Below are 19,930 nucleotides of genomic sequence, written 5' to 3'. Positions count from 1 at the left end.
AGGGACCTGGATTCTGGGATGGCAGTGGATATGATTTACTTAAGACTTTGCTAAAGCATTTGATACAGTAACACTCCTTTAGCAATTTTTACAACCTCTGAGGATTCTTTTACCATTTTAGCCACCTTTGTTTGCTGCACCCCTTCCTCTAGTACATGGATACCCCAACATCCTCCACCACACACCCTGCATTCATCGCAGCACAGGGGTTACACGTACAGGGCCCCACACACTTAACTAGCCCATACTCCCCCCAGATTTTCAGCATGCATTTCTACTTGTACCACAATGCACTTGCCTGACATCCCGTCGCCACACACTGGTACTTTCACCACATCCTCTTGCTCACCCACCAATACCACATCAGTAACCACCTCACCTTCATTCTGTTCACACACTCCCCCACCACTCACAGGTACTGGATTAAGGGAGGCATACTAACCTTCAGAGTAGTAGCTTCTTGTGGGACCTCTCCAATAATTGCCTGCTGCCACCTCACTGCTGGACCCAGGAACCTTAGCCTCACTCACTCGCTTCTGGAACTTCTCATTATCTGAAAGATTTTACACCTGTTTTGAATGTTTCACCCGTGCAGCAGCAGGTGGATCTATAGATTCCTCCCCCTCCCTCTGGGATTTTGGATTAACCCTTGCATGCTAGATGTTTCTTGCAATGCTGGAAATTCACTCTCCATACACACAAAGTACAGAGGACCACCCCTAAAACCCTGCTGCCCTAGGCACAGGCCCTGGGGGCCTATATACAAATAGGGCCCTGCTTGGGGCCTCACCTCAGGCCTAGATGAGCATCCAGCAGCCTGGGTCTTTTTCCCCAGGGACACTCTCTTCTCCTGGACTACAAACACTCATAGCTTTATCAAAGACTTGAGCTTGCTGATCTCTACCCATTTTTTATTGACCAGGCATAGACCTAGGGCCAGGATCCTTTGGCTTCATCTTCTAGTCAAACTCAGCTTTGGGACACCGAGATGTCACTTGGGGCCAGGGCTGTATTTAGATCCAATGCAGCATATTGCAATGCAGCCTATTGCAGCATAGGTATTTACCTGTACTAAGCACAATTCAGCAGGAACAGCCCCCTAAGTTTGCTCATAGCCTGTACAGAGAGATCCCATAAAACTATGGCAGCATAGGTATTCACCTGTACTAAGCACAATTCAGCAGGAACAGCCCCTAAGTTTGCTCAAAGCCTGTACAGAGAGATCCCATAAAACTGTGGCAGCATACATATTCCCCTGTACTAAGCACAATTCTGCAGGAACAGCCCCCTAAGTTTGCTCATAGCCTGTACAGAGAGATCCCATAAAACTATGGCAGCATAGGTATTCACCTGTACTAAGCACAATTCAGCAGGAACAGTCCCCTAAGTTTGTTCATAGTCTGTACAGAGAGATCCCATAAAACTATGGCAGCATAGGTATTCCTCTGTACTAAGCACAATTCAGCAGGAACAGCCCCTAAGTTTGCTCATAGCCTGTACAGAGAGATCCCATAAAACTATGGCAGCATAGGTATTCCCCTGTACTAAGCACAATTCAGCAGGAACAGCCCCTAAGTTTGCTCATAGTCTGTACAGAGAGATCACATAAAACTATGGCAGCATAGGTATTCCTCTGTACTAAGCACAATTCAGCAGGAACAGTCCCCTAAGTTTGCTCATAGCCTGTACAGAGAGATCCCATAAAACTATGGCAGCATAGGTATTCCCCTGTACTAAGCACAATTCAGCAGGAACAGCCCCCTAAGTTTGCTCATAGGCTGATGTTAGCATATATATTGCCATGCTTTATTCTCTGTCTGCATATTGTTACATATGTTCCAAATGCTGTCATGAGGACGTGACATTTATAAAGAGGGGGGTGAGTGTAGCACACTTAATGTTTGTACCTGTAAGACTGCTGGGTAATGTAGTCCCCTGTGCTTTCCACTACAGTACAGAGGAACTAGTTAATGCTTCAGCCTGGAGGAAGGAAGGGATTTTCTCCAGCCAATGATAAAGGAGACAGTCTGTGCCCTGCCCCCAGAGCCAGGAACAGGAAGAGCAATCAGCCTGGGACAAGAGGAGGAGAAACCAAACAGCATGGAGAGATGTGCTGGGAGATCTAGAGACTGGTAGTTTGTGTTCCAGCCTGCTGAGTGACCAGCCAGAGAGAGAGAGACTGCTATTGACCTGCAAGGAAAGAACACTGTGCAGCCTGCTTGAAGCTGTGTGATGCTGTTCCCTGGAGGAAGTTTTGTTGTCAGCACCCATTGTAAACCAGGAGTACAACAGTCAGCCATCTTCATAAGATGAAAGCTACAGTGTGGAGAGAAGCAAGATTCCTTGTCAACTGTAAGTTATTAACCCTTGTGGTACTAGTTTAAGGAACATTGGGAGTTATAAAACAGACATTATCCAGCTAGTCCATTGGAGGGTGAGACATATTGTGCAAGGAGAGCTGACAGCATTGCTGCACACTTCCAACAGCACCAGAGGGAGCATCATCTATACCCTTACCAAGGGACATATCACCAGTTCTTTATTGTGGTTACATCCAGGTAGATAATCCAGTTGCATAGTTCAGCAGCAACCTAAAGTGGAATTTGCCATTCATTTAGACTGCTGTGCTATTTACAGCCCATCTAGTACTTTCAACCCAGTAATCGGTACACAATGGTTTCAGGAGGAAGGGTTTTACAGGTGCTGTTTTGGTGAATTGTAATAGTTACTGCAGTGTTAGCAGTAAACCAATTGTCCTACTATTGTTAATATTGTAACCAACTCTCTCTTACAGCTGCAGCTGTTTAATAAAGTCAGGTTGTGCCTGTTGCACTGCCATCTTGTGTGCCTGGTTACTGGGGTCTTGGGATGTCACCAGGTTAAGGAAAGCAGACTCATACCTTCTACTTCCAACACCTACGGGTGCACTACATATACTTTAATTGCCATTTGTTGCTTTTGGTTTTGTATATAATTTCCTTTTGCACTTGTAAGGAGGTGAACAAAATGTGTGTGCAGAATAAGTGTAATGTGGGTACATGGCCACTAGATGGCAGGCAAGTGTAACAAAAGTACAAGTGTAATTATTTCCCCTGCCACTAGGGGTAAAAAAGGGAGCAACACCCAGGGTTAAGTGTCTTGTGATGGGAAAGAACTGTCAAGAAAGAAGATCCAGATAGAGAGGCCCGGTAAGAACAAAAGACAGACAGTAGTGGCAGGCTAAGGTAGTAAGATTTAAGTTGAGCAGGCACTAGGTACGTGAGACAGGAAATTTAGTAAGGGCCTCTCAATGCCCCAACGAGGAGGTTAGAGGGGATAGGGCCCCCGTGGATACCCCATGAGTTAGGAATTCTAGAAGTTAGAATAGGAGAAGAGAGGGTATGAGGGCCTTGGGCCAGAAAGCTGCCCACAAAAAAGCTGCCACCCTTGTAGAGGAATCAAGGGCCAAAATGAGGATGTTGGTGAGCAACCTCGATGTCGTGCATTACGAGCAGCTGAAGGCTGGAGCTGATTCAGAGCAATCATTACATTTCTTTGTCAATTTTTAAAGTCCAATGGATGGTTCATTCGTGAAAAGCCCATTGAAGGCGAGGAAGCCATTGAGAATCCAGTGAGGGATGCAGTTTATCAGGGTCATGCATTATATCATATTTACATGTTTCCCCTCTCTCTTTTTGTCTCCTAGCACATCTGCCAGCAAGATTTCTACTAAAAAGATTATGGAGGAGGCAGGACTCCACAAAAGTCAGCTAATTCACCATGGCTCCAAGCATTCAGAAGGTACCTGGAGAAGAAATAGGCCAAATCAGGAATCAAACTTGAGGTACTGTTTAATACTGAAATGTTGTTACTGATTTTAATTCTAACTTTAAATGACAGATGATTTCACAGACAAATAACCTTATTCTAACCTTCTACCTTTGGGTCGATAATGTATCAAGATGGCTGCACTTCGTAAACCCAAATGAAGCTTCATTTAGCTGCATACACAACGTTGAGAGGAGCATGCAGTTGTTTGTGAAATTGGAGTTTCTTCAGCCAGCAAGGCGACAGCACGGAACTACATAGGCGGGGTAAAGAAATGTGTTAGTTACATCACCTCAGAGGTTCAACTGTTGGAAGAGGATCCATCTCTGTGTGGGTCAATTCAAACAGTTTTAAAAAGTATGATGGAGGTCCAGAAATCCTCTTGCTATAAGGAAAAGTCTGAATAACTGTAGGTGTTATGGTATAGGGAATGCCCGAGCAGGCTGATTGTAAACCTGTGTACTAAATTTGCCTTTTGCATTTCTCTTTTTACAGAAGGGAGTGCCAGGACGTGCTAACTATGGCACACATATATTTAGTGGAGCTAATTGATCGGGCCAATGCCAGGATTGACTTAGAAGAGAGGGACATCGTCGATGCTGTTCTACTTAGAATCACTATTGAATTTGCAGCACCTAAAGAGACCAAGTGTTGTTCAGAAAATTACTGTGAGTGCTGTTATCTGCAAAAGTTAATAATATCTCACACTGGGCAGAGTTCAACTGATCGGTTAAAGCACTTTTTTTTTCTTTTTCTTTTTAATAGGTTCAACAGTGGCTGGAGATGACACAATATCAGAATAACTCTACAGGCAGCGTAGCAGCTGTTATAAGGATGAAGGCTGCAGCACAGCACATCATAGTCCTCCAAGAGGTTGAAGAGATGTGGTTTAACACCTTTTTTTTTCAGAAGAGTCTGACCAACATTTGTTAAGAGGAGCACAAAAGAAGACAATGGATACTTTTTTGTCTCCAGTAAAGGAGAAAAACCCAAAACCCAACAACTGATGTCCGCAGATTCCAAAAAAAGTAAGTTATTTTTCTACTGGGAATATTTCCTCAATGCCCTCTATCATCTGATAGTAGTAATGGTCACTCAAGTTATTGGTAAACAGATCGAGACATGTCGGGGTGGAGCCTAAGAGTAACATGGCGGCGTAAACCTCGAGCAGCGCTCTCACCGCTAACCATGAGCGGGCCCTGAAAAGGTCTTCCGTGGCAAATAGCTAAGGGAGCACGGTAAAGACAAGAGGAAAACCAGGGGTTAAATCACGGAAGGAGGAAAAGACAGGCGCAAGACCGCTATAGACCGCTACAGAACGATATTTGGCAGAGACTCGCAAATCCCCTCACCTTGTGTGACATCCAGCAGCAGATGCGGCGGTATTATCCGGCGGAGGTGCATGATCAGCGCGACCAGCGGAGACTCAGCGGTGCACGGTCAGCTGATCAGCCGGAAGTCAACCGGCGGCCCTCGGAGGGAGTGGGCGGAGGGGAGAGACCCCTGCAAGGAACCTCCACAAAGCAGCTATCGGGAGGATTGTGAGCCAGTCGCGGAGCAAGTAAGGTAGCTGTGTCTGTGCAAGGGGGAGGGGTGAAGGTACGCGTGGAGGATCCTGCCCAAAGGGAAGCATATCTCTGTCTGTTTGGAGGCCTAGTGAGGCCTGTGGAGCTAGTGGCGCATTATATTAACAAAAAAATATATATATATAACGGCGACTATGGGCAGGACACACAAGCAGAACCGCGAGGAGTTAGAGGGGATCAAAGAGAAGATAAAAATGGTCTCCAAAAGCCCCCAACCCAGCCAGACAGAAATAGCACCGCTCTTTAGTCGGAAAACAAAAGGTCAAGCAGACCCACTAAAGTTGGTACCGACCCGCAGTAACCGGGAAGAACATACGGCAGGAGCGACTGGAGCCATGAGAGTCCAAGGGGACTCAGAAAGCGAAGGTGAGGGGGACAGTGGAGATATATATGCGAAAATTGCCAATTTACCGACTAAAACTGAGATTAGAGAAATGCTACTTGAAGTGACAATCCCGATTAGGGAAGATATAAAAGGAATTAAACAAGATATAGCTGATCTAGCTGAAAGAACGGACGACCTGGAGGATAAAGTAAGAGAACTACAGGCTAATCAAAAGTCTATATATGCAAAAATACAAGAACAGGAAAAAAAGATGGCGGACATCTCGAGGAAGATGGAGGACCAGGAAAACAGAAACAGGAGGAAAAATATAAGAATCAGAGGGGTTCCAGAGTCAATACAGAATGAAGATATAAAGACTTTTTTGCAACAGATCTTCAATAACATACTGAACAAGGACAAAGATAAAGTGACAGAAATACAGATAGAAAGAGCACACAGAATTCAGAAACCTAACAGGGTACCCCAAGACGAGCCTAGAGATATATTATGTTGTCTGATGAGCTACGCTATTAAGGAAGAAATATTGAGGAAAGCCAAAGAAGTGGACAATATTATATACGAAGATAATACCATTATATTCTACCAAGATTTGGCAAAATCGACACTATGGAAAAGAAAGGCACTGAAACCTGTTACAGAAGTATTGAGGGAGAGAAAGATCCTCTATAGATGGGGGTTTCCCTTCTCACTGAGAGTACAAAAAGAAGGGACTTGGGCAATACTCCGCACCCCATTGGACTTGGACAATTTTCTCAAAAAATTGGGACTACCAGAGATTAAATTAACGAATTGGCCGGAAGAGAATTACCAACACTGGGGTCTGAATTGGAGCGACCAGAAGGATTGGACAAAGATTACAGAGTCAAGAAAAGTTTCACCTTTAAAGGCTAACTAAAGGATAGAATTGAGCAGGAAATTAAATGGCCAAACTTTTGTCTTTTCTCTTTTGTTTGCTTCCTTATATCTATTCTCCTAAGGGCTTATCCCTTCCTATTTTTTTTTAGGTCCCTGACTATTTTTGACCCGGACCCCCCCCCCTCCTTCCTCCCTCCCTCCCTTTTTTTTTTTCTTCCTTTTTTTTTTTTCTTCCTTTCTCTCTCCCCACTTTCCACCCTCTCCCCTCTTCTATAATCTGAGGACATGTTGAGAAGACCAAGAAGCAAGCAAGAGCAATGAACCTTAAAAAGTATCCAAGGAGGATGAAGACGGGTATCGTATGAACGTATGAAATACGAGACATTATGCACTTCTGTAGAATAATGACATTGTTTATGCAAGTTTGTGGGGGGGACGGGGAGAGCTGGGGGAGAAAGGGAAGGAGGAGGAGGGGGGAGGCAGGGGCTCGCGGGAGGGGGTGGGAGAGGGCACAAGAGGTTGAGTCACCACGCCATCTCATGTTGTTCGGGTGGCCAAAACCATCCAAAATAGTGGTAACACCACGAGAGCCGCAAGGTTTAACGGTCAGTCATGGGGAGAGATACCCAGGATGATGACGCGGCGTAAATATTGTTGTTATGTGTGGAGGTCAGAGGTTGAGGTGTTGTATATGTTTGTTTTTCTTTTGTTTTATTGTGCTGTCTTTTTTCCCCTTTCTTTTTTTTAATTTTTTCGGGTAAACCACAAAGTATATAAGATATTAAACAACCAAGGTATATCAACCTGTGTAGATAATCAGAGGGATAAGGCCATAATAGGGTTAATTCTAGACATATTCTATGACTGAAGCGGCTAATATGGAATGTAAAATTCTATCTCTAAATGTTAACAGGATTAATGAACCAATTAAAAGAGCTAAGGTTTTCTTTGAATGTAAGAAATATAAGGCTAAAATAGTCATGCTGCAGGAAACCCACTTCAAACAGAATCATATGCCACAGTTAAAGTTAAAAAATTTCCCACACATATACATGAGTAACAACCCAGGGAAGAAAGCAACTGGGGTAATGACATTAATTCATAAAGACCTACCATTCCAATTAATAGACTATAAAGTAGATACGGAGGGAAGGTTTGTTTTAGTTAAGGGCAAATTAGCAACTCAGAAATGTACGATTGCAAATATATATGCCCCAAACAGTAAACAAATACAATTCGTTCTGAATGTTTTACGAGAGCTTGAAAATTTTGGGGAAGGACTAATTATATTGGGGGCGACTTTAATATAATGCTAAATCCCTTGTCCGATTCTTCTTCGGGAAAAACTAACATCTCATATAAAAATTTGAAAAGGGTAAAAAAAGCATTAGCTGATTTATATTTAGTAGATATATGGAGGATTATTAACCCGGAAAAAAAGGACTACACACATTTCTCAAAAAAATACCAAGTTTATTCCAGAATTGATTATATAATGGCTTCACAACAATGGGCTCATTTGTTTACAAAATCAGAAATAGCAATATCTACATTATCAGATCATTCTCCAATAATAGCAAATTATAGGATACCAGAGATAGCGAAGATAGAATTTAACTGGAGACTAAATGAATATTTATTACACAAAGAGGAAAATAGAGATATAATACACACATGGATAAACCAAATTGTAGAAAATAATAATACGGAAGATATCACCCCGGCGACTTTATGGGAAACTCTTAAATGTGTATTGAGGAGTCACTTGATATCATTGGGAGCAAATCTGGAAAAAAAAAGGGAAGAAGAGATTAGAAATGTAATAAAGGAAATAACCCAATTGGAACAAGCCCATAAAGAGTCTCTAGCAATTAAAACATTTAAAATCTTAGAGGAAAAAAGAGCACAGTTGAAGTCATTAACAAATCAGAAAGTGAAAAAGGCTTACTTGAGAACAAAACAAAACATGTATGAATTTGGAGATAAATGCAATAAATATTTTGTGAGAATCTTAAAAACATCACAATCTCACAACAATATTACAGCCATTAAAAATGCTAAAAATATAATCCACTATGATACCAAAGGAATAGTAACAGCATTTGAGGAATATTATCAATCATTATATAAAATACAAAACAACAAAGCTCCACTAAAAAATTTGGAAATAATAGAAAGATTTATCAAAGAAGCTAATTTAAAACCCCTATCGCATGAACAAGCTATAGATTTAGAATTACCATTCTCCTATAAAGAAATAGAAGAAGGTATAGAAAGCCTATCAAATGGGAAAAGTCCAGGACCAGATGGCTATATAGCTTCCTTTTATAAAACATTCAAGGAAGATATATCACCTCTGCTATATAAATACTTTAACTCAATATCAGACAAGAATAAATTTCATTCACAGGCTCAAGAAGCATTAATAACTATAATACCCAAACAGGATAAAGACCCGCAGCTATGTACAAGCTACAGGCCTATATCCTTAATTAATATCGATATGAAATTATATGCTCAAATATTAGGAAAGAGAATGAAACAATACTTACTCTCCCTGATACATCCAGATCAAGCAGGTTTTGTACCTAAAAGGGAAGCAAAAGACAACATAACAAAAACAATTTCGGCAATTTACTATGCAAAAAAAACACATACCCCATTATGCTTGCTAACGACAGATGCAGAAAAAGCGTTTGATAGAATTTCTTGGGTATTTCTAGAAAAAACTTTGATAAATTTAGGATTTCGGGATCAATTTAGAAATAGAATAATGGCATTATATGATAAACAAATAAAAGTTAATGGCATCCTCTCACAGAGGGTTCAGATATATAATGGTACATGTCAGGGTTGCCCTTTATCACCTCTTTTGTTTCTCCTAGTGATGGAGGTTTTACTAGCACACATTCGAAATAACAGAGATATTTCGGGTCTCCAGATTAAGAGGCAAGAATATAAGAGTGCAGCATTCGCAGATGATCTGTTGATGTATATAACAAAACCATTAGTAACAATACCAAACGTGATCAACTTGTTTGGACGATTTGGAGAGGCTTCGAACTTTAGAATTAATTATTCAAAATCAGAGATCCTAAATATTAACATTGCAAAGGATAAAGTTACTCAATTGAAAAGTAACTTTCCTTTTAAGTGGTCGGATTGTAATATTAAATATTTAGGGGTCAATTTAAGTGCGGACCATGAAAGATATTATCAGGATAACTATGGTATACTCCTAACTATGTTACAAAAGACTATTGACAAGTGGAAAAATATTACGATTTCGTGGTTTGGGAGAATCCAAGCCATCAAAATGATAGTGCTGCCTAAAGCATTATATCTTTTCCAAACTCTACCAATTGATCTACCTCGAAGCTTCTTCAAATCGTTGAGAGCAATGATTACTAACTTTATATGGGGGGGAAGAATGTGCGAATAAGTTATAAGACACTGGCAGAAACAAAGGAGGAAGGAGGGAGGGGACTACCAGATCCTTACCTATACTCCTTGTCGGTGCATTTAGTAAGAATATGGAATTGGACTACAAGAAAAGGGAAAAAAGATTGGTGTGAGATGGAACAGGCATGGTCCAAATACCCGTAAGAAAACTTACTGTAGGACGATAAGTGGGCAACAAATGACGAACTCTCTTAGCACCCCCTAATTAAGGCGACCCTGAAAACATGGCATAGTAACAAAATCGCATTTCAGCTAACTAACACCCCTTATGTACTACAACCATTATGTCGTAACCCAAATTTCCCGCCAGGGGTGGAAAAGGGAGCATTCTCAAGATGGGAGAAATATGAGGAGAGACCAACTAGAATACAAGACCTAGTTAAAGTGAAAAAGTTGGTTCCATTGGAAGTGATACAAAGGAGGTGGGGGAAACACCCCAGGGATTTATGGGGATATTACCAACTGCATTACTTTATACAAATAAATAAAGATAAGGAGTGGGACAGAACCCTAACACAGTGGGAAAAAATAATAGAGGAAGACCAGGAACTAGATAAACCCCTATCAAAAATGTACACGACGATATTAAATAGAGAGAGTAATAAAAGTTATACATTTTGTAAATCCTGGGAGAGAGAACTGGGCATGACTATATCAGAGTGGACGTGGAAAAAAATATTTAAATATGGGGACAAGATGACAAAGAGCATGAAAATAAGAGAAGCAATATACAAAATGATAACTAGGTGGCACTATACACCGGATAAGCTCAATAAAATGAACCCACAGATATCAAACTTATGTTGGAGATGTAATGGGATAGAGGGTTCACACACTCATATTTGGGTGTCATGCCCAGTTCTCAAAAACTTCTGGACTCAGGTCCTAGAAAATATAAATAAAATAACTACTTCAAAAATTAAGTTATAGGATTATGCGGTTATACTGCTAAATGTCTACTTAGAACATTCGAAAATGGTAGAGGATATTCTCACTTTCCATTTGGCACAAGCTGCAAAGTCCCTTATACCAAAGAAATGGAAGACTAAAGAAGCCCCCACAGTAAATGATTGGATAAGAGCGGTGGAGGTTGTAAGAGAGATGGAGGAATTAACTTCTATATATCATAATGAGAGCAAGTTATTTTGGAAGATCTGGTCCCCATGGATCGAATATAAAGATAAGTTAAACAAATAACACTAAGGGTTGTAATTTAAGGGTCAAGAGATAAATAATATATGTAAAGATGTACCTTAAAGTGTAAGCGAAATCTGTGTGGCCAAACCCGATTATTTTCCCCATTTTGTTATTTATCTACCCTCTTTTTTTTTCTGTACCCTTTGATTTGAAAAATTTCAAAATAAAGAATTATAAAAAAAAAAGTTATTGGTAAACAAATGTAACATGCTAATATATTCTTCCCCCTGTAGGCTTGATGCTTGTTTGGCAAGCGGGTAGGACACACTGCAAATTTTTGAAAATTGCATCATCTGTGACAGCAGTTTGAAAGACTAGGAGCTGATTAAAAGATATCTGAGGGCAGATTTGGACCTAAATGAGAGCAACTTCACAGAGTATATGCATGCTGCAATCAGAGTGAGCTGCAGAAGACATGGGCCAAACCTTCAAGGTTAGTTTAGCTAATGGAGTGAGCATCATCAGTGGCAGTAGCCTTTGTTGTTGTTGTCTTGTTAAGTTGTTATTCTTCTATAACGTGAACTTGATTTTGCTTTCCAGAGAAGGAGAAGTGCTTCAGACACGCCAAGACAAGCCATCAGAGAAAGAGCTCTCATACAAGCATATAGAGAACAAGTTTCCATTGAGCCCTGACACCAATGGCCCAACGTTGAAACAGTGGCAGGCAGTTTCAGAACTACATGGAAAATACTGCTATGTCAGATGGAGGAGGCAGCAGACAAAGATCTGTATGGATGCCATCATTGGTAAGAATCATTTAAGCGTCTCTTGTGTCATTTTTAAAATGTCTTAAAACGTCTTTTTTTCATTTGCGGAGCAAACTTTTCTTTTAAGTGGACCTGTTAACCAGACATAAAAAGCTGTATATTAAAAGTCCTTTTAAAATTAAACATGAAATCCAAATGTTTTTTTCCAGTAAAGCATTCATATCTGTTGTAAACACATTTAAAAATCTCATATGTCAATCAAATAATGTCTGCCCCTCCTTAGGCATAGAGGCAGGTGAGATAATCACTTCCTAGATGTCACTGCTCTCCCCACATTCCCCCTTTCTCTTCACCATTTAATTGTGTAGCCAGATGAACATCGGATCCCCCATTCTGATGCACAAACAAGATTCTGAGATGATGGAAAGCTTGCCTTAATAACATCCACAAAGTGGCTCCGACCTTCTTGCTATAATTATTATTTCCCAGACCTAAGAAAACAAGATTCAAATAATTAATATAGTGTCATTAAAGTGTATTTTGCTTGACTAACATAATAAAATAGGATTTGGAATATTTTTTTTCATGTTACAGATCCCCTTTAATTTTATTTCAGCACATTACAAGCATGACAAGCCAACCTCCAGCCAAGTCCACAGCTACCTGAAGTGACAAGGGTGGTTTTAGCATGTTCCAACTATGGAGGATATCCTACACTGGGAGACCATAGACCAGTCAAAAAGTGATGACAAAGACAAAAAAATTAAAAGTTTCATCAACACTCAGCAGTGGCCAGGACTAGCTGTTGTGGATGACCCAGACAAAAGGCAAAAAATGGTGACCCTCCAGGATTTATTTTTTTTAAAAGGGTGACTATATTTGTGACTACAATGGCCTGGTCATTTCTGCAAAGGAGGGAGAACGGCTGATGAGGTCGGTGGAGCAGGATGAGATGGGGTACCTATATTTATTCTTGGACAGAGGGAATAAAAGACTCTGCATCAATGCCCAGAATGTGCCTTGCCCCTGCTACAGTGAACTACCGTCTACTTACGGGAGGAAAATTAACCATTCCCCTAAAAAAACAAACCTTAGACCCATGGTCAATTATTCCACAAATGACACTAGAAAATCATTCTCCGGGGAGGGGCAGATCTACCCTAGATTGATGAGTAGATCCTCCAAAGTTAAAACTTTGTGCATGTGCACAAACTTTGCAACTTGCAGGACTTTGCACTTTTAAGTGTTGGCACACTAATCAAGAATCTGCAAAGGCGCCCCTGCCCCAATTGCTACACATACACTCAATATGTCATTATCCTTCAGGTGTTACTGTAATAGCAGTAGGAACAGCAATTGCCACTCTCTACACCAGCTGTGCCGACCTCTAAGTTTCTACACTGAATGCTAAAACTGAATTGTTTAATTGTTGCTAAAAATTTGTGTTTGCACTTTAATTTTCATGGAATAAATTTTGATTAACATGTTATTTTTAAATTTGTGGAGAATGAGGATATCTGTAATTTTTGAGCTATTAACTGTTTCTGGAAATATCTAGGTATTGGCAATTCCAGTACACAGAGGCCTACACAGGCCCCTTGACACAGGTCTTGGCATGTCCAGTACAGAGAGGCCAAGTCCATAGCTAGGACCATTGCTTGTGGGAAATGCTAGGTCCTATATAAGCAGTAAGATAGGCACTAAGAGGCCATGGAAATGGCAGGGCCTATTGGAGCACTATAAGAAAGGGCAACATGCTTATGACTCTAGGCTGGTCGCACGTTCCTGTGACAGGAAGATACATTCAGATATCTGACCTATCATTTTTGATGGTACTTTCTGCGCCTACCATGGTGACCACGGGTAACGAGGAATCAGGGTTCGATTCCAGAGAGGGAGCCTGAGAAACGGCTACCACATCCAAGGAAGGCAGCAGGCGCGCAAATTACCCACTCCCGACGCGGGGGGGTAGTGACGAAAAATAACAATACAGGACTCTTTCGAGGCCCTGTAATTGGAATGAGTACACTTTAAATCCATTAATGAGGATCTATTGGAGGGCAAGTCTGGTGCCAGCAGCCGCGGAGAGCAGTTGGTTCTAAGTGAGCTCCTGAACTTCGGTTTTCAAAGCACCATTTTCCCTGAAATGAGTGGAAGTAGCCCTGGAAAGGTGAGGCCCTCTGGGGATGAGAGCCCTGGGGGTCGGCCTAGCCAACAGCCGTTATCCGAGGCTGGTTTTTCCCAGTCCCTGTCTACATCTCAGGGGACTGAGGTATCGTTCGACCCTGCCAAGAGTCCTGGGGATGAGGGTTTTGCCCTAAGCCTGGCTAAGGGTCTAACCGTGTTGGAGTTTAAAAAGAAAAAAGAAATTTCGAGGCTTAAAGCTTTATTGAAGAGCAATATGGCTACATGCTCCAGGCTTAATAGCTTGGCTCGTCCCAAGAGAAGGGCTGAAATTCAGCGTCGGCAACAGGATCTCCGGGATCTGAAGGCCGAGTTGGCCCTTCTCAGTGAGGGTGTAGGGGCGATGCGGGAGCGTTATGTCAATGAAGATCGATTCCTTCTGCAAAGGAAGGGGGCAAAGATAGACAAGTAAACAAAAGCAGACGCCGGTGATGTGGTTCAGTCTGGAGAGGAGGCTGCAGGAGCCTGTTAGGAACCCAACGCATTGGAAGACTTGTTGCCGGTGGGAGGACAGGAAGGTGGCCGGAGTCTTACATCTTCACCTGGGTCGGTTTCGCTGGAGGGATCAGGAATGCTCCGTGAGATCCGAGCTGTTGAGTCCCCGGAACATCTGCGTGCCAACCTGATGGTCTTTTCAGCTGATGAGATAGAGGCCATCGATCCTGGCGATGTTGTCCCTAAGGGAAAGAAGGGTAAAGAGAAAAAATTACAAAGCGGCAAGTTGGTGTTCGTCCGGGAGCCGAGCGGGAGTGGGGCTGAGGAGACGGCTACATCCAAAATGGCGTCCTCTCAGAAGGCTTTGGCGTCCTCGTGTAGGATGATGCAGTGCAGCGTGCGCCTCAACCCAGTAAAGCTTAGTACGGCTCAGTGGCGCTCCCGGGAAGATCGCGGGCGGATGACATCGTCAGAGGAGGAGTTCCCGTCGTTACCGGAACCCGGAAGTGCGTCAGAGGAGACAAAAGGAGGAAGTCCGCGCCGGTCCCGTCCTTCAGTTGTTTGCATCTGGAGTGAGGAGTTGCGGGGGAGTGGCATGGAGTCCCCGCGAAGCAGGGCAGCCCAGCAGCATGAGGGGAAGGGGGCTGAGTTTGGAATGGAGAGCCCGAAGATTTATTCCGTGTCCGGGAGTCCTGTTAGTGTCCATCTTAAGCCGTCGACTCTGCAGTTTCAGCCACATATCACCATGGGCCCAGGATTTCCTGCAGAGGCATCTGGGACTGCTGTCTCGGGTACTGTATCACTCTCGTCAGCTGTTCTTTCAGGTACCCCGCAGTCTAACATTTCAAATGTTTGCATGCAATCTGATGAACCAACTCTTTTGTCTCCACTAGTGTCGGCTTCTGTTTCGGTTGTTTCTAAACAATTAGTGAATGTCTCTTCCCCCTCGGTTATTGAGGGGGACCTGAATGATGTGTCTTCTGTCTCTAATGATATATCATCTGGATAATTTACAGTGCCTGCTGCGCCCCAGCCTGTTGCTTCTGAGGTTTCTATTTCTGCTGTTACTATCTCCGCCTCTGTGGCCTCTGCTCCTGCAGCTCTTAAATCTACTCCTGTGTCTGAGTCACGTATGGATGTTGAGGCAACTGGTGTGACCGCGGATGGGCCCGAAAGTCCAGGTCCCTCTGGTACGGGGGGTAGTTATGCGGGTGCTTTAAAAGGGTCAATCAGGTCTAAGGGCCCCCAAGCCAAGGGTCCCCAGGTTAGGGGTGAAGCTCGTACTAATGAGGGGCCCCCCAGAAGGGGTCGGGTGTACTCTTCTGATCCCGGTAAAAGGAGGAATGTTGTTAGGCTCCAATGGAAGGGGGAGGGTCCAGCCCCAGGCACTGCAGAAGTAATAGATAAGATTCTAGCCATGGGGTTTGGGGCGGAGCACCTTAACTGCTTTGTACATAATACAGTATTTCAGGAATACACTATTAGCTTTGTGCGACCGCAGGAGCTGGATGAGTTCTGGGTCCTTTATAGGCGGGGGGCAAAGGAGAAATACTTTGTGGGGTTTGAGGCTGTGGCAATTTCCAGACCATCAGTGGTAGAGGTTAATATTATTCTGGAAAACGAGTCTATACCACCTGCCGACCTTAGGGTCTGGCTTAGTCGTTATGGAAAGGTGATGGGGGGATCTTGAGAAAGAGCTGGGCTACAAGGGCATCTGGATGGGAGGGTGGAAGGTCAACGTACAGTTACACTCCCTGGGTCATATCACGCAGCACATCCCTAATTCCGCATATATTGGTAAAGATCTAATTTGCTGTTCCTATCCGGGCCAACCGCATCATTGTTGGAAGTGTGGGTCGACAAGGCACTTGAGCATCAGCTGTGATGTGCTTAAGTGTGCCATGTGCCTTGGTGTAGGCCATGTGGCTAAAGTCTGCCCACAGAGTATAAGGTGTATTCTGTGCGGAACGCTTGGCCATGCTCATGGCAACTGTCCCTCTTCGTGGCACAAGAACGATGAGTTTCAAGCGCAGACTGGGGATGTGCCTGTTGAGGGTGAGGAGGTTGGGATCCAAGATGTTCCTTCTGTGGCCAGGGGTTCCCCACCATCTTCTTTACATACCTTGGTAAATGTGTCACTTGATGATGTTGTTGCTCCTGATTTTTCTGTGGTTTCTCCTGTGCCTCCTGTTTCTCCTATTCTTTCCTTTCCAGGGCCTTCCGTGTCCAGCCCTTTCCGGAGGAGCGGTATTTGTAGGGGAGGTAAAGCAAGCCGGGGGCGGCAGGTGTCAGTCCAGGGTGGGTCCCCTCCTGGACCCACTGTGCTTGGGATGATTTCCTGTTCTGAGGGCGAGCATGCGGATATTGTCGGAAAGAAAGATCCTCCCGTTAAACGGAGCCGACCGCAACGCTCACGGAAGAAGACTCAGAGGAGTGATGTCATGTTGAGTGAGTGGGTCCAGGTGGGAGGTAAGGATGGATCTCCTGGGGTGGCACAGCCTTCCTCAGGGGCCCACTGTATATCCACTTCTAATAAATTTTCCCCTTTGTCCTGGGGTGAGAGGGTGGAGAGGGAGGAGGAGATAGGTATGGAGTTGGGGCGCATGAAGGCCGATGACTTTGATGCGGACCTCAGCTCTGATGGTAGTTCAGGGCTGGAAGACATTAGTCTGGAGGAAGCTGAGCGCCTTCCCTTGGGTCTTTCGGCCAAAAGAGAATGCTCTGATGATGACAGAAGGATAAAGAAGAGGGCGGAAACTGCCACATCTTAAACACTCTGTAAATGGCTGTCCCCCCACCAATTAACTATTAATGTTGCTAGTGTGAAGTCTGTAAGTGCAAGGAATTCGGCCTTCTTTTTGCTCTCCCGAATTGAGGCAGATGTTTTATTTTTGCAGGAGACCAGGCTCAACCATCTCCCTGAGCTTCATAGGGCTAAGAAGGAGTGGTTGTGCGGGCCTTCTTTTGGAGAGGCAGAGGATGGAGGAGGCAGTGTGGAGGGTTTTGTGGCAGGGCTTTTGCTTCTACCCTCCATGAGTCACCTTGCTTCCTTTCTGATGTTTCTTAGGTGGTGGGCTAAAACTTTGCTTGCACCCCCTTCAGATTTTCCAGCAGTAGTATTTTTATTATTGAGCTCATACTGTTTTAGGTGAGTAGCCCAATCCTTTATCCTTCTGTCTGAGTTAAATTTTTCTTTTTATTTTCTTGGTTCTATTGGGTCTAATATAATTAGTGCTATTATTATTGCCTATTCTTTTTTATTATGATTTATTGGTTGTGTGGTTAAATGGAAAGCCTGTAAAAGAGGCTTTGTGTTGGTATATAGAAAAGAGTGTTCAACCTGGAAAAATGTCTTTTAAGCTGATAAGAGAAAGTGTTTGCCCATAAAAGTGGCCAATTGAAAGAAAAGCTTCTGTATTAAACAGAAGTGGAAGGAGAGTTTGCAAAATTGCCTTTGTTTCCTGGTAGAATGATGTTACGTTTAAATATTGCTTTTGGTTGGATTCAAAATCTTATATTTCCTAATGCCCATAAAAGCGGCAAATTGAAAGGAGATTTTTCAAATGTAAATATGTATATATGTATAAAAGATTACATTGTTTTCTCTATATTCTTCTTCATGAATGTAATGGGTTAATGTTTAAATTTGCTTTTGGGTGGTTTCAATCTACTTTGAAAGGGTGTGGTTATTTAAATTTTCTCTTGTGAGTTTTTTGCTTCTGTGTTACATTATGCTTAAATGTTTTTGCTTCTTTAATGCTGTCTTTTGGCTTGGAATGTATATGTTCAGCTTTGTATAAATTGTAAATTTTGTCTCACTATTGTGAAATGTTTTTGTTATGGGCTGGGTCCTGGGGAAGAATAGACTTTGTTTGCAATACCAAATGCTTTGACTTTTCTTTTCTCTTCCTTGCAGTATATCATTTGTCAAATTTTTGTTGATTGCTTTAAAGTATATTTGTTCTGGATGTATTGTTTATTTGAAGCAAGTTATCAATAAAAATATTTCCTCTGTACTAAGCACAATTCAGCAGGAACAGTCCCTATGTTTGCTCATAGCCTGTATAGCGAGATATCATAAAACCATGGAAGCATAGGTGTTCTGTCCTCCCTATGTATTACCCTTGGGCAGTGTGTAGTTCAACATACAGCTACACCTCCCCACAATCAAATAAAGAGACTGAGCTCGGAGTCTGTAGATCAGGGGTCCCAACCATTTTTACCCACGAGCCACATTCAAAAGTAAAAATAGTTGGGGAGCAACACAGGCATGCAAAAACTTCCTGGGGTGCCAAATAAGGGCTGTGATTGGCTATTTGGTAGCCCTTTGTGGACTGTCAGCCTGCAGAAGGCTCTGTTTGGCAGTACACATGATTTTTAAGCAACTAAAACTTGCCTCCAAGCCTGAAATTCAAAACTAAGCACCTGCTTTGAGGCCACTGGGAGCAACATTGAAGGGGTTGGTGAGTAACATGTTGCTTGCAAGCTACTGGTTTGGGATCACTGCTGTAGATTTTACTGGATAGGCAAGTGGAATAGAGTAGAGGTGAAACTGTAATACAAATAAAAGGAAATGCAATGAATAAAAAAGAATGATAATGCAGAAACATATGCAGATATATAACTGCAACACAAAAACACTAGCTGGCATGAAATGTATGCAGCAATTTCTCTGGGCATGCTGGCAGCTGTAAAGGTGGCTTAATGTTGATTTAAGTCATTTCCTTACCAGCATGGTACCATAAAGGGAGAATGCAAAACTATACACTTCTTCCACAGCATGGACTGTAAAATGGAGTCTTAGCTCCCACAAGGGACTGTGTTAGGTCACATGTTGGGAGTCAAATGTAGTGCTATTACTGGCTTTATGGAGGTGTTGGATAGATCCCTGAAATGGCCAGCAGATTTAGTTAATCACAAGTGAGCAATCAAATAACCGCATGATGACCACTTATGCTGGAGACATGACACTCCCTGTCTGGTATCTATAATTGCCACCACTTTATTCCTCGGGAGATAACAGCAAATTGGCCTGAGGAACAATTTTGTTACTCCTTGTTTGGAGGTTTTGACCTCAACTTGCAGACTCTTCAATCTGCAATGTTGAAATTGTTTTGGTGACAAGACCAAAAGGCCATTCATTCCTCTGTGACTGACAGTCTTTCACAAGAACAACATCGCCAGATTTGAGGTTGGGTTTTTTTTTGTAACTTACAATTTTTATTAATTTTCACAGTAAATTGTAAGTAATCGATACATTATGTCGCTTGTCTTCGTACAACAGTCTCATCAGTTACTTAAACAATACAGTCGGAGACTATTACCATAATACTGTAACATTAGTGAGAGAA

At 42.6% G+C, this 19,930-nt stretch overlaps 1 protein-coding gene across 4 annotated transcripts; it reads left to right on the top strand.

Annotated features, from left to right (window-relative positions):
* The first annotated feature begins 1,964 nt into the window (after nucleotides 1–1,964).
* On the top strand, nucleotides 1,965–18,599 carry LOC108704571 (golgin subfamily A member 6-like protein 22). 4 transcript variants are annotated; one of them, XM_041585968.1, is made up of 9 exons: nucleotides 1,965–2,352; nucleotides 3,686–3,823; nucleotides 3,942–4,073; nucleotides 4,303–4,475; nucleotides 4,573–4,835; nucleotides 6,744–6,961; nucleotides 11,487–11,686; nucleotides 11,794–11,999; nucleotides 12,577–18,599. In XM_041585968.1, exon 9 carries the CDS (start codon nucleotides 16,298–16,300, stop codon nucleotides 17,348–17,350), a length of 1,053 nt encoding a protein of 350 aa, XP_041441902.1. In that variant the 5' UTR covers nucleotides 1,965–2,352; nucleotides 3,686–3,823; nucleotides 3,942–4,073; nucleotides 4,303–4,475; nucleotides 4,573–4,835; nucleotides 6,744–6,961; nucleotides 11,487–11,686; nucleotides 11,794–11,999; nucleotides 12,577–16,297; the 3' UTR covers nucleotides 17,351–18,599. The 4 variants fall into 4 exon arrangements, with proteins under 4 accessions (XP_041441902.1, XP_041441904.1, XP_041441903.1 ...); XM_041585970.1 differs by lacking the exon at nucleotides 3,942–4,073; XM_041585969.1 differs by lacking the exon at nucleotides 6,744–6,961 and having other exon boundaries at nucleotides 1,966–2,352.
* The last annotated feature ends 1,331 nt before the right edge of the window (nucleotides 18,600–19,930 follow it).

Source organism: Xenopus laevis, chromosome 3L (assembly GCF_017654675.1).
Source record: "Xenopus laevis strain J_2021 chromosome 3L, Xenopus_laevis_v10.1, whole genome shotgun sequence".
NCBI lineage: Eukaryota > Metazoa > Chordata > Amphibia > Anura > Pipidae > Xenopus > Xenopus laevis.
The sequence above is the reverse complement of the archived record's forward strand: the minus strand, read 5'-3'. Positions and strand labels throughout refer to the sequence as shown.

Coding starts and splice junctions, on each gene's coding strand:
- LOC108704571 (XM_041585967.1), top strand. CDS start 5,528: ATGGGCAGGACACACAAGCAGAACCGCGAGGAGTTAGAGGGGATCAAA.